The sequence below is a fragment of the Calonectris borealis genome, chromosome 19, assembly GCF_964195595.1.
Source record: "Calonectris borealis chromosome 19, bCalBor7.hap1.2, whole genome shotgun sequence".
Classification (NCBI taxonomy): domain Eukaryota; kingdom Metazoa; phylum Chordata; class Aves; order Procellariiformes; family Procellariidae; genus Calonectris; species Calonectris borealis.
This window is the reverse complement of record NC_134330.1, coordinates 4,417,907-4,432,198: the sequence shown is the minus strand read 5'-3', so window position 1 is coordinate 4,432,198 and position 14,292 is coordinate 4,417,907. Positions and strand designations below refer to the sequence as shown.

Here is a 14,292-nt window from a genome sequence, read left to right as displayed (position 1 = left end):
TGTGTTTGGGAAGTCTGTGACCTGACCTCAATGAGGAAGAGATTAGAACCGAGAGACAGGAAAAACAAACAGCTCTCCCCCTCGCCAGAAAAGCGCCTTGTCCGTCACAAAGAGCCAAGCATGGTGGGTAACTGCAGCAGGCGTCCTCCCAGTTGCTCTGGCCTTTGCATCGTGCTTTTAGTGAGAGGAGTTAGGTGGAAGAAGATCGTGGTGAGGAGGCTCCTGGAGGTTTCGAAGCAGCGGCTGAGCTAAGCCTGGGCGAGCCTGCAAGGGCTGGTCACCGCCTCGGAGGGTGGCGTAAAGCAAAACCTCCTCAGCCGCAGTGACTCAGTGACACCAGGATGCTTTGAACGATGTCCTGTTGTAGCTCATCTCCCGTCGGACAGACGTACTGTGGTTGCACCTCTGTCTGCCTTGCTGAGCAAGGCAGTGCGTTTGATGCATCATCAGTGCAGGGGATTAGGAAAACACGGGCTTTGGCAGAGCCGCTCCCGTTGGATGGGAGCCTCTCAGATGCTGTGGTTTCTGTGCTTTAGGTTCCTAATCTGTCTTGCACTGCTTTATTATTACACTGGGGACTTGTCTGCTTCTATGGAGGGTTTGCTGGATTCAGATTTATAGCCGAAACTGTAAATGAATTCTGGCATCCAATCTAGCTCTGTGGATGTGCAGGGAGTAAAGGCATTTAGAGTACAAAACTGCTTGCAGAGCATTACCATTGAATACGCACGTATTATTCACATCGGGATTGCCTGCTGTATGCTAAGAGAGCCAAGCATTGAGTCCAGCCTAGGCAAGAAACTCAAGTGAAGTTTTCAGTTAAGTGCAACTGCTCTTGATGGTCTCTGCTAGGCCAAAAAAAAAAAAAAAGGAAAAAAATACCACAGCAGCCCTTGGATCTTATGGTTTGTCTTGTCTGTCCTGCTGGAGTTGAGAAGCTGTTTCCAATAAGGCAGCGTGAAATAATCGGCATGTGGGGATGGAAGGTCGCTTTAGCCTTCTGCATTGATTGTGGGTGGCCATCCTAAGGGGCCTGGGAATTGTTTCACGCAAGACAGAATGCTGTCTGTGGGAGACCATGTGGTTACTTAGAAAAGAAGATTTAAAAAAAAAGAGGGGAGGGGGTCCTTTGGCTGCCGGTCTGCCACCCTGCAGAAAGAAAGGCTCGCCCTGCTTCTCATGCACAACATGAGCGTTAGCTCCACGCCTGACCTTACAGAGAGAGGGAGACTTGGACCTATGTGCAAGATCGAAGGTACAATTAATCTCTTGCGCTCTTCTGCTTATAGCAAGCTGCTGCATCCAGAGCAGATCGATCATTCTATAGGATCACCTAAGCTCCGGCTGTGCTTGGCACGCTCTAATTGCCCTCTGGGAATTAGTTATACACCTGAAAAATGGACTTCTAAAACAGAGAAGTTACATCTCTGCTGTAATGCTTCGTGCAAGAGGAGACAGGGCTTGTTTTCCTCCTCTTATTTATATTTTGTTGCCAAGGTTGTTTCTCTGGTGGCCAAATTCAAAGCTGTTTGGGGCAGCCCAGTAGCTGGTTTTCAATAGTAGTTTGAAATTGTTCTCCTTGACGCCTCTCCAGGAAAAGATGATTCACTGACAGAGGTCGTGGCTGTGTCTGAGGGAAGGGGAAGGGCAGGAGCCTTCGGCTGGAAGGATTCTTCCTTGAACCATTTCTTTTGATTTGCTCGGCAGCTTGGCATGCTCTGTGCCTGAGGTACACTTTTGTCATCCTTCCATGAGAAAGGGCAAAAAATAAATGTCCTGGCTTGGAAAACAGGTGGCAGGACAAACAAGATGCTGTCCGTGCTCCTTGCTTTGTGGGAAGGAAACAAATAACTTGATGGATGCAAGGGGGAAACCATGCTGAATTTAGATCATCACCTTAAAGGCACCTCATTCAAAAGGACGGAAAACAGCCCGACTTATACGAACTTAGGACAGAGCCATTAAAATCTAAGACCTGCCACCAGGTCATGGACAAGGTCCTGCAAACGTGAGCCTTGTAGGCGTTCAGGCAAAGAAGACCGTGTGAAAGAAGCAGAGTACATTAAAAAACGAGGCAGCAGAAGGAAGACAGGAGTATGAGTGGTGTGCTCCTGACAGACGGAGCTTGTGTTGCTCACGCTGGCCCCTCTCCTCGCGTTCAGCTCCTGGGTTTTCCTGGTGCTGCAGCTTGGTAGAGCAGGTGGGGCAGGAGCTTGTCTTGCAGGTGCTCAGCCAGCGCTTCTGCTAGAAGGGAGCATCTGCTTCTCCACTGAGGAATGAAACTACTGCAAAGCCTAAAATCAAGAAGCAAAAAGCTAAAACCGAAGCTGATGCTCTGGAGTATGTTGTCCAAGGCGGCAAATATTGGGCTTCCATCCTTGCCAAATTCTCTCCGGTTGAGTATATGCACCTTAGTCATTTTTCTGAGTCTGAAGTCCACGTTAGTAAAATAGGGTAATGATGTTTTCCTTTTCACAAAACTTTTTCTTGTCTTGATTGTGTTGGCCAGAAGCTTTCTGGAAGAGTGCCTTTCTGTGTGAGTGTCCAGGGCCCAGCAGACCTCCAGCCTTGGCTGGACCTCAAGTTCAGTGTGTAATATGCATGTTATGGAATTACTTGTATGCAGTACAATGTAGGTTCTGGATACAATCAAGATACTTCCACTCTGTGAATAGCCATACTAATCCTGGCGTGTTGCTGGTTTTATTATGTACAATAGTTTGTTTGCTCGTTCTTGACCTTGTACTGTAATACTTCACATATAGTTTATAGCAATTTATTTACATTGAGTATGTATGCAACTTCTCAATTAATTTGGAGGTCAGTGTGGATTAAAGCAAAGGAATTGTACCTAGGGTTGCTTTGTTTGTTATTTAGTACACTTAATGTGGCTGGAGTCAGCTTGAGAACCAGGCACTTAGAGTGTCTATGTGGAAAGCCGTCCTGGTTTGTTTTGCGTGCTTTGTCACCACAGAAGACTGTATGACTCCAAAGACTCACATGTAATTGCGTCATTTTCTATCTCTTCTCTGCAGCTCCTTCATTCCCAAGTTCATTAACCATCTCTTCAAGTGCAAACCTATTAGCATGGTGGGCGCAGAACAGGTAAGAAAAAGTAATTGCACTGCCTATAATATTTCATCACTTTTGGGTTGAAGAAGTCGAGGCAGTTTTTGTTAAAAAGGGACAGAGAGCTGAGTTCATGTCCTGATCTCTGGTACGGCTGGGGCAGCAGGAATACACGCTGGGACAGGGCAGAGTGGAAGCAGGTTTATAGTGACCCTGCCGCAGTTGAACCTGTCCTGGGAGAGGGGTCCTGGGCATCTTCCCAAGCAGGGGATCTCTCACTTTGCCAGCCTAAGTAACAACAGCACAGGAACAACAAACTTCTTACGCACCTCTCTAAGGTGCCGTGATGAGATTGTCTTCAGTGCGCTCACACAAAGGAAAAGAACGTTGCTCGTGGCAGAAACTATTGCAAGAAGCTCCCGTGTCCTTCTCAGAAAGACTTGTTTTTCTGTCCCATCCTTTCATATAATAGGTCATCACTCAGTCTCCCTCTGCTGCCACTGTGCCTCCTCCTGGGGTTAAACTCAAGCCTATTGCTGCTCTGCTCGGAAGGGCTGGGGCATGGTCAACCTGTAGCTGACAACAGGAAAACTTTACAAAAGAACCAACCACCCCAACCCAAAAACCCAGGTGTCCAGGCAGTTTCTCAGCTCAGGTAGTTTAAACACCAAGACTTTTTTCTTGCAGTTGTTGAACGTAACACACACACAGCGCTTGGTCTCACATGACGGTGTGTATGCCAGGAGCAGTTGGTTCCTGCGCCTTCCCCAGTGACGGCTGTGCTCAGCACCATGTGCCCGCGGTGGCGGCGTGCCAGACCTCAAGCAAAGCGACGCCGGATCCTCGCAGGGGCTGTGTGCGCTGCTCCCAGGTGCTGGCTCCTTCCTCCCTGAGGAAGTGAAGCCGTGGGAGCCCAGGGGCTCCTCCGCAGCCTGATGGCAGTTTTGCTAGAGCCTGTGTCCTGGCTGAGGTCCAGTGAGTGCAAATAGATTTTTGCTTCCTCCAGTTTGCCTGCTAGTTATGGATGGCCGCTGTCTTCCTCTCCCCAGAGCCGTGCCGGGAGGATGGGGTTGTGGAGGGGTAGTGCAGTGTTTTCTCTGTTCTGTCTCAAAAATTGCTGAACAGAGGCCCTGGGTTTGGTGGGAGTTTTGAATCTCGCTAGGTGAGAGATGCTGCAGTGCCTGAAGACAGGACAGTTTGTTTCCTGCATAAATGCCTTCCACGCCTCGCTTCCTCAGGCGTTGCAAACACACATCAAAACACTGCAGTGCGGTGGGGAGGAGCTGTTTCCACCTCTGCGACTCAGTAACTGAGACCCAGGGAAGGTGTAAATACCACCATCCCTGGAGGTATTTAAAAGTTGTGTAGATGAGGCGCTTAGAGACATGGTTTAGTGGGCATGGTGGTGTTAAGTTGACGGTTGGACTCGATGATCTTGGAGGTCTTTTCCAACCTTAATGATTCTATGATCATCTGGGGCTCAGAATTCCCCAGCTTTCCCCCAGGAACCTGCCTCCCTGTTGCACTTTGAGACCTGTAGGTACTGCAAGATGGTGAGGCCTTATCTCAGGGAAAAAAAGACATCGAATTATTGCCACTTGAATTAACGTTCACATTTCTGTTGAAATGCTGCCCCTTGACAGGAGCCCCTGTCCCCAAGTTGCACGTGGGTGGGCAGCGCAGGGTGTTTATTACCTTGAGCACATGGGTGCAGCTGCAGGGCTGTGACCCCCATCTCCCACCCCTGCCTGTGGGCTGGGACCCCACTGCTCCGCAAGGATGAGGTTTGGATGAGGCAGGCTTTCAGCTGTCCCCTGCACATACGGCTGCTCCCCTGTGAGCTGATCAAAAAAAAAAAAAAGCAGAATCGTCCCTAATGGGATTGCTGTGAACTTCAAATCGGTGCCTTAAAAGCTGCTTGGGTTTTAGGCATCAAAGATGGGTTCTGAGCAGTGTGTGTCTGCAAAATGAAACAGGAGCTTTACATCAAAACCTTCCTCTTTCTTAATGGAAAGCAAATGAGTGAAGCATGGTTCCTGCTCATCTTGTGCGATGAGCAATAACCTGAGCGTGATTAAATGAAGTCTTTTTTTAAATAAGCATCTAAAGTGATTAACCGGTTGCCAGCAGTGGGCTCGTGTCTAATGTTAAAAAGTTTTAATATTACTGTATTGGAATAACAGGCTGAATTTGGTTCTTTAAAGCAGACTGGGAAGGTTCTTATTAGCCTGATTCACAGTGAATGTATCTCATTATAAGTGGGACATACCTTGCTGGGGTTAGATGTACAGAGGTCTTTAGAAGCTGGTCTCCTCTGTCTCTGCAGCATGTAGGTCCTCAGCTGCCATAGCATCTTTTGAACCCTGCCCCTTGGTCACCCACCGGCACTGGTTTCTCTCCCCTGGTGCAGATGTTGCTGTGGAATATGCTTTCCCGGCCGTCCCGGTCCTAAACACAGCTTTTCCTGCTGTTTGCTCATATTCGTGTTTGAAACCTGGAGACTAGGGCGGTGTTTACGGAGGTGTTCAGCGTGAGGACGAGACCTATGGGGTTTCACTTTCTGTTGGTTTGTGTCTCTGACTTAACAACAATTCTCCATCTCAGCAAGCTTTGGCGGTGAGTTAGCAATGCCAGGGACTGGGCTGGATAACGGGGGGAGATGGGGTGAGGGGACAGAGCCTGCGAGTGCTGCGCCTGTGGGAAAGGCTGCAGAGTGCGCAAAACTCCTGTTAGACATGAGAGAGTTGACGTGGGAAAGATGTGAATTCCCTAACTGTGGAAAAATCTTCCATCTATGGGATCCCTCATAGACACGCAGGAATCCAGCTACGACAGCCTGAGCCGACATCAGGCTCCAGCAGCTCCGCGGTGCACAGAGCTGCTTGTTTGTGCTGCGGTTTCCTGACTTCCCAGGACAAGATTGATGGCATCGGTTCATCTCATGCAAACCATGAAACCGGCAGCACACAGCAATGATACGCTGCCGCAGATAACAGGGTCCAGATTTGAACCGGTGTGACCCACCGCCCCTCCTCCTCGGCTCAGTCCTTTGTATTTGAACTGAATTCCCACGTTGAATGCTGAAAGCCGTACCGTAAATGTTCATATTGTTCTGGCGACTGCTGGGGTTCTGCAGTGCCCGTAACGTTGTGTGTTGCTCCAGAACGAGCTTCCACCCGCTCCTGAGAGCCCTTTTGCAGGAAATGCGCTGGGTGTGCCGACAGCCCAGCGGGTTTTCACACTCACTGCTGTATAAATAAATTGGGCTCCTCTTCATCTAGTTTGATTTCAGGTTTCTGTCCTTCACTGGTCTTGTCTCACCTCTTGAAACATACCTCGTGCAATCAGAAGAGTGCGGTATTTGGGGTGATTTTGCTCTAAGAAACCCTAACCCGCAGCATTTTGTCATCAGGCAGTGCTTGTCTGCCTTTGCTGAATTTCGTGGCTGCTGCTCGCTGCTTATTTAGTCACTGGTCTAGTAAAAACCAGCGTACAGGCTGTGAGTTTCAGTGTGCCACTGAGCACAGCATATTGAGCAGTTCTCAATGTAGCTGTATCGTGTTGCAGTTTTCTTTTTAAAGAAAAAAAAATACATCGGCAAGTGGCTGAGTAAGTGCAGAAAACCTGACACAATGGGTGGTTGGGTGCAGGAGGAAGCATGGTGTTAATTCATTTGACCTCAGTATCTAAATAATGATACAGCTCCAGGTAATCGAGATTGTTTCACTTTATACTGTCGAGGAGAGGAGGACTGGAAATCCATGCCCTATGTGCCAGATGTTGAGCTGCCATAAGTCATTTCAAGTCAGGAGAGCAGAGCTCTGTTAAAATCAACAATCGGCGCTGATATGTAGCCACGGGTGATCGTGTCTTCTTGAAGTGTCATTACATGGGTCAGTCTCTCCTGTTCCTGCAGTCCAATTACCAGGACTTTTTCCAACGTGGAAAGTGTTAAACTTCTAAACATGTTGGATGATACCAGCTAATGGAGCTTGGGAAAAGGGACCTGAATAACAGGGTGCGATTAACTATTGCAGCTGCTGCTGGACACTCACTCTCTGAAGATGGTTCTCCTGGATCTGCCCTCCATTGGGTCCCAAGTGGTGAGGAAGGCTCCTGCCAGCTACACGAAGATAGTGGTGAAAGGCATGACTCGGGCTGAAATGATCCTGAAGGTAACTCAAGACTTTTGATAACCTGCCAGCCAGACTGCTGGACTGGGAATCGGAGCAAGCGAATTCCAGGGGGCCCTTCCTTTGAACGCGGCGATCTGCAATTGCACATGAACGTATGCGAGCTTGTCCGGGTGCGCTGCCAGCTGTTCTACAGAACTGGCTTATCCGCCTTGGGTTTGCCCCCATGCTCTTTTTCACATCGCATTTGAGTTTTCATCCTCATTTTTCAAGGTAACCGAGGGCTCAAGTTCTGCTTACTAGGAGCGTTGGGGCACCAGATTCCCTCAGGAGCTTGTGAAAATCAGAGCTAGCATCCGTAAGTGTCTGCCGCAGCGCAAACCCTCCAGTTCAGGTTACTCCAGGCCTTTGTGCAGACTCCATCACGCAGGGGAGCCAAGCCGTGCTTGAGTCACCTGTTTACTGTCTAGTGTAACAGCCAGTGCAAACATGTCTGGGTTACTGTATTCACCAGAGTCCTTTTTCATTTTCCAGACCTGGTGCCTGGAAAATGACCCAAAAGCAGTGTGTTGTCTTCATAAAAAGTAACAAGCAAAGCAATCTCCCCTTCCCTGCTGTGGCTGGAGGAAGAAGTTAGGTTTGATCCCAGGAGAAGCCATGGCAGCTGTGCAGTTGTACCCTCCTGGGCGATGGGATTGTCCCCTGCTCACCAACGATGCTGTGAAGATGTTCCTGTGAGTGGATTAGTGGGACCTGGGGTCAGGCAGGACAGGCAGCTGCCAGCCAGAGCCTCCTGGAAACCGCAGCCAAGGCAGGGAAGGGGTGCGGAGTCCAGGCTCTCTCCGTGCTTGCCTGCTGCTCAGCGTGGCTTTGCTCCCATGCCCAAAGTAACGTCACGGCTGAGTGTGCACTCTGAATTCAGAAATTACTTCTGCAATTCCATGCTTTTGGAGTAAGGTGACTGAGACATTGGTAGATATGTTAAAGCAAGTCTAAATTTTCTTAGAAATTATCTGAAGAAAAACACCCTGGTACTGCTAACAGAGGAGCGGGGAAGATTGGTGCCTGTTGCATACAGAAACAGGTCTTTCCTTGGAGCTTATGTGTGAATCAGAAAAGTAATGGAGTTAATTTGTCTGCCCTTAACATTACATTGGCTTCATCGGGATTGAGATGAAAGCAGTACTGGAAGTGCCTCGGGCAGGCTGCGGAGTGCTGCTGGTCCGCAGGATGTGCAGTAGCAGCGTGACGGCTTTTTCAGACACCCCGTGCTTGCCCGGCCGCTGCACAAAGCACGTCTGCCGGCCCCAGCCGAGGGCTCAGTGTCAGTAACTAGTAATTACGGAGCGATAGCTTATGGCATGCAGTGCTCCGAAGAGCTGTTTTACAAAATAATGCCCATGTCATCAGTGGGTGATGGGGCTGAATGGTTGGCTGGGGCAGGTTTGTTAACCACAGTGACTGAATAGATCACCCTGAGCCCAGGTAACCCACACACAGCGTTTGGGGCTGGTGTCAGCACCCATCTCTCGGGTTTGGGAGAGAAAAAAAGGCTCTTGGAAGTGCCTGCTCCTGCTGGACCACCAGTATTTCTGTAGGAAGGTTTCCTTGCAGGAGCCCAGAACTGACTGGTCATCTCTGGCCGTTCTGTTTGCCTTGTGGGTTGTCTCCTTTTATCAGTGCTCAGATTCTCTCTGCTGTTTCCAAACTGCACATTAAAGAGTCTTTTCCATAAGAACTATTTCACCCCGTCAGAAGCACCGTGCACTCCTCGGTGTTCTCAGGGCTCTCCTACCTAGTACCAAGATGGTTCAGAAGCCATGCCTCTGTTGCATATACCAATACCACTATACAGTAACGTGCCTGAGCTTATGCCAGTGCAGCTAGTTCAGTATTATACCAGAGCATCATTAAGCCCATAGACGGCACAAACAAATACATTCAGCTAAGCCCTACAAAGCGCAGATGCAAGCGGGGAGGAGGGCGTCAGGGTGTGCATGTCCTGCAGAGCAGTTTCCTTTCTCCTCTGGCTACGCTGTCTGAAGTTCCAGCTTTTCATCTTGGCAGAAGATTTTTACAAGGGCTGTAAATTAAGGATTTATAAGTGTATACATGGCTATGATGTTTCATTGGTCTGAAGTGCAGGAAAAGAAAGAAATGTCTCAGCGACAGAATACAGTGTGGGGTGAGCTGGGTCAATGGAAACATATGGAAATGTTTTCAGAGACAGGGAAGAGTCTGGTCCTGTGCTGTTTCTGCCCTGCGTACGCACACACGCTCTCTTTCCCAGAAGGATGGGTTTGTTGCCCAGCATTATCAAAAATCTGTTCTCTATGGAGCTCACTGCTTATGTAAGGAAAATACAACAATGAGTAATCATCTTTCCAGCTTCAAGGCTATTTTAATTTTTTTTCCTGGGACTAAGAGGGCATGAGGTCTGGGGCAGAAGTCAGCGGGGGGTTCACGTGCTGCATCCCGGTCTCTCCAGAGAAGCGTACAAGAGGAGCTGCACCCAAAGGACAGAGCGGCTTCATGCGGCACTGCTCACCCATCAATTTTCGTTGTCAGGAGCAGGAGGACTGCAAAGCAGGTTGCTCAGACCCACGCGGTCCTGGGGTCGGAGGGAGTAACTGCGGAGTGTAGTCAGATTCCCCTGCGACACGCTGCTCTGCTCCGGGCAGGAGGGAGCGAGAGGGATGCGCAGCCGAAGTGCGGGTCTGGACTGCATCCAGGCTGCCTGATCTGCTGGGGACTTTCTAAGTGTTCCCACCACCACCAGCACCGCCTTTCTCCCCCAAGCAACTCCTCAGCTAGTCTTCCCCATGCAACAAGATAAAATCTTGAGCTTTGCTAATAGGCCAGTGCCTGCCAGCCCACAGGCGTACAGACAAAGTCCTGCTGCCCTTTGAAAGGTGACAGGCAGCCCCTTGGGTCCAAGCACCGCTGCTGTGCAGAAAGAAACCCCGTCCTCCTCCCTGCTCCTTACTTTGCTTCACTCACCTTTACCTCTCAGTTACCAGCAGCCTGTACAGCCTCTTTCTTGTTCCTTAAGCATTTTATTTTAGGAGAAGCCAGTCCTGCCGTCACTCGTGTGCCTGAGTTGACTGAGAACTGGCTTTAACTCATAGAACTTGTCTGATCTCTTTTTTTCTTGTCTTGGCAGGTGGTGATGGCTCCGCACGAGCCCCCGGTTGTGTTTGTCGACAATTACATCAAGCTCCTTGCTGACTGCAGCACCGACACTTTCCAGAAAATACTAGACATGAAGGTTAGAACCAGTCCCACAGAGTTTCTGCTCGTCTGCTAGCACTGCATTGAGATTGTTGGTCACTTTTTTCCAGTAGAAATATAGAAGGGTTTGGGAGTGGGAAAAGCACTCTAAGGCAAGTGTATCCTCTGTACTCTGAAAGTGAGTAGAGTTGCTACTGAAGAACAGCTTTTCAGTTCACTTCACTCATACCTGCTCTGGCTCCCGGGGCTGAGCTCAGGTGTCTCGGGATCATCCCAAGGTCTACAGACAGCTCTTGGTGGGTGAACAAAAGGTTGAGGTTTGCAATGGGCTCTCCTGCAGCTATTCTCACGCACACCCGCTCCCAGATCAATGAAGTCTGACTGGCGTGCTTCACTGTTCTTTTGCTCCCGCAGGGCCTGAAGAGGAGCGAGCAAAGCAGCATGCTGGACCTCTTCCGCCAGCGCCTCCCGGCTCCCCCCTCCGGCGCAGAGAACGCCGGCTCCCTCTCGCTGAGTGCTCCTACACCCGAGCAGGAGTCCTCTCGGATACGGAAACTGGAGAAACTCATCAAAAAAAGACTCTAAGTGAGCAGAAGGAAACTCCATTGCTCAGGACTAGCTGCAATGACAGGGAGCAAAGTTTGTTAGACTTATGATTTACAGTAAGCTGCTGAAAAATCCGTGTCCTGTCACTCCCATGCCCTCTGATCTCTTAACCGTCATATACCATGGCACTGCATCTCCATTCAGACCAAGGGAGGATCTGACCAAGGTGTTTGCCCTTAGTTTAGCAGGAATGAAACCCAGGACATGGCTGGGTCCATGTGGTGGAGAAAATAGAGGTATCTGGAAGTCAGCAGCTATAAAAACTGTTTAGGTGGATTCAGAGAACACCTGGCTGTGATTCGCTTGGTGTCCCAGCCTTCAGCCTGGCTGAGCTCCCGCTGCAGCACTGAGGATTTTACCTGAGATTTCGGTGTTACCGCTCACTCCCTGTTGCACAGCTGTTCCTTTGTTTCGTTATTTATTGGGGGGGATGACCAACCCCAAACCGTCACCACCACCAAAAAACCCCAACCCTTTAACAGCTGGGATCCAGGCATCTGCAGCTCCACTGAATTAATGAGATGCCCAGGAGAGAATCCCAAAGCAGATTTCTGCCCTGCTCCCAGGACAGGCGTGCATAAACCCCCAGTAAAACAGCAAGGCAAATCCTTTTCAGAACAGGAGGAAAGGACTGAATTAATGTCTTCTGCACCTTGGCAAACCTCCTGCCAACAAGCCAGCAGCCTCGGTCGCTCTAACAGCTTAAAGGCCAAGCTAGACATCTGCGGAGCCCATCTCCAGCTGCTTCTTATTTCTCTCGCATGTGTTGGACTCGCCCGCTGTCCCCGATGGGAGTTCCCGTACCACAGCTTGCCCTCTCTCCACAAAGGGCCGCTCACGGAGCCAGCGTCAAGCAGCACCAGCCCCTCGTTCTCGCGCCAGCCGGCGTGTCCCGAGCAGGGGTGTGCACCTTCGCTGCCCTGCCAGGAGAGGTGCTGGAAATGTTGGCTTTAACGGGGAGCCTGAGCCTCTTCCCGGGATGGGACGCTTACACCAGCCTCAGACTTCAGGGGCCTTCCTCTCCTCCTCTGAGCTTCAGCTCGCAGCAGTGCAGAGAGGAGAACCAGAGGTGAAACATTTCGGATAACCCGGGGCCCCTTTCCGGGGAGGCCAGCTCCTGCTGGCACACAGCCACAAAGCCAGCACGGAGCAGGGTTGGGGTCGGTGGACGTCTGCGCCCTGCCCGTTGTGTGAGCTTCCCCGAGGACTCTCAGTGCAAGGAGACATCACCTCGTCGTTAGCAGTGCTGGATTTCTTCCCAAACTCCTCTGTACCCTTTTCGGGGGACTTTGAAGGCATATGCCCAACCATGAACGATTGAATCCCATATGGGTTTAGGGGCAGATCGACCAGTCGTGCCTGCTTTATTTTAACTCAAGCTTCACTTGCACATGCAGGAAAAAGAAGTCCTGTACCAGTTTGGCAGGTGAGGAGCAATCATGCTGTCAGATGCCTTCTTGGGAGGGTCAGGCTCCCCACCAGGTCAAGTTTGGGCCTTAGAACTGCATTTATTAGGGGCTGTGCTCACTAGGGATTGTAGTACTCGCTGCTGCACATCTGGGAGGCAGGGATCAGACGTGCTCCAAGAAAATGAGCTCCGTCCACCCAAACCCAGATTTTCGCTGGGACCAGGGAGGGAGGAGGTGAGATGAGTTCCCCAAGCGAGGCAGAGCCTTGGCTCACGCTGCGTCTGCCTGTTCGTGCTTCAGCACCATCCCCTCTTGGGCGCAGGCTGCTCCCCTTCCCTCTCCTCAGCCCCGTGGCTGTGGGAGGGCAAATTTGGTGCCTGGTTGGCAAAATCCCGTCCTCCCTTTGCACAGCCGGCAGGCGAGCCCGCGCTTGAACAGGCAGGAGTTGATCACAGGTTTCAAGCAGAAAGAATAAATCCGCAGAGATGAAATCCTCCCCGGTCAGGTTTTCTAACGCTGCTCAGACCTATCTGCGGGTGCAGCAAGGTGCGCGCTACCAGGTACGCTAACACCAACTCTTTAGGGTGTACTTTCAGGGGTCCCCAGGCTTGGGCCCTGGCTGCGGCGTGCGGGCTCAGCTGCAGAGAGCCGTAGCGGTGACGTCCGTCGCAGAGCAGCAGTAACACTTGCAGGGAAGGAGAGCAGCTTCTCGTCACTCCAGCTTTACAAATCTTCCCGAGTCCTCTGTTGCTTCATTTATTTCCTCTCCTGATTTCATGTCGGGTGACAAAAGAAGGAACGGTGGTTGAAAGCACGTCGGGATTATGAACGGCCGTTCCCCAAGGACAGATTATCTCAAGGTGCGTGTGCAGGATGGTTCACACGTTATCAAATGCAATAGCCGGGGAGGAGGCAACACGGGTTTGCAGAGATTCATTATTCCCGTGGGGGGATGAATAATTTATTTTAGATTATTTTTTTCTTTGCTTTGTCTATGGATGATTCTCTAACTAAATTATGAATAGCTGAAGACGATGTTCAAGTTATTGTCGCATGTCTTTCCCCGAAGGCTTTCCCTGTTTCATTCTGGAGATAAGAGGAAATAGAAAGAAAGATTAATTTTTAGTTTCAGCCTTTGAAGAATGCTACAGGTCTGGGTGTTTGGAGTTCCGCTTTTAGAAAGCAAGTCTGCATTTTTCTACTTTTGGTATAAGGGTTTTGTCCCCCCGGCTCTTGGGTATTTATCAGATTTGGCACGTCTGTATGTGTATGTTAGCTGTTTGGGGTTTACGTCTCTGGGGAGTAAAGGATGATTTTTCTTCTGTATAAAATGCTACTTTTTACAGTTTTTGGCCTGGTGTAATTCTGGCTGTATGTCGGAGTGTGACACTAAAATGAATTAAATGGTTACTGCTGTTCATCTGCTGGGTGTTTTCTGTACAACTGCCACGCAGCAAACCCCAGCGGCTGGGACTGACCTCACCCAAAACACGCCGGACCCAGGGCTGCACGCTGTCCGTCTCCATTGCTCTCTCCTGCAGCTTCTCTCTTTTCTGGCTTTTCCACCTTCTGCCGCTCCAGCAAGCAGCTCTCCGCCGGCAGCATCTGCATTCGCAGCAGCTCCCCGTGCCGTGCAGGCGGTTCAGCAGAGCTGACCTTGTGCTCCTAAATAATCGGATCATTTCTGATGACTTTAACTGCTGGAGAGATTTCTGAGAGAGCCTGATTTTTCCTTTGAAATTAAGAGGTAGCGCCTTTTTTCCACACGATTCATGACGTTGGAGGAGTTTCTTTCGCTTGGAGAATTAATGACTCATTTGCTTTTCTCCTACTGCTCTGATGGT

General features: G+C 50.1%; 1 protein-coding gene across 5 annotated transcripts in view; it reads left to right on the top strand.

The window, feature by feature from the left end:
* Positions 1–13,868, top strand: part of VPS53 (VPS53 subunit of GARP complex) — a 70,487-nt gene extending 56,619 nt beyond the window's left edge. The window contains exons 19-22 of one of the 5 annotated variants that reach the window (XM_075168504.1): positions 3,036–3,105; positions 7,107–7,244; positions 10,366–10,470; positions 10,848–13,868. In XM_075168504.1, coding sequence (XP_075024605.1) covers positions 3,036–3,105; positions 7,107–7,244; positions 10,366–10,470; positions 10,848–11,018 — 484 coding nt within the window. In that variant the 3' untranslated portion in view covers positions 11,019–13,868. Of the gene's footprint in view, positions 1–1,155; positions 2,205–2,224; positions 2,396–3,035; positions 3,106–3,756; positions 7,056–7,106; positions 7,245–10,365; positions 10,471–10,847 lie in introns of those variants that run through there. The other 4 variants (XM_075168505.1, XR_012676568.1, XM_075168506.1 and 1 more) reach the window with 4 other exon arrangements.
* Positions 13,869–14,292: the final 424 nt, after the last annotated feature.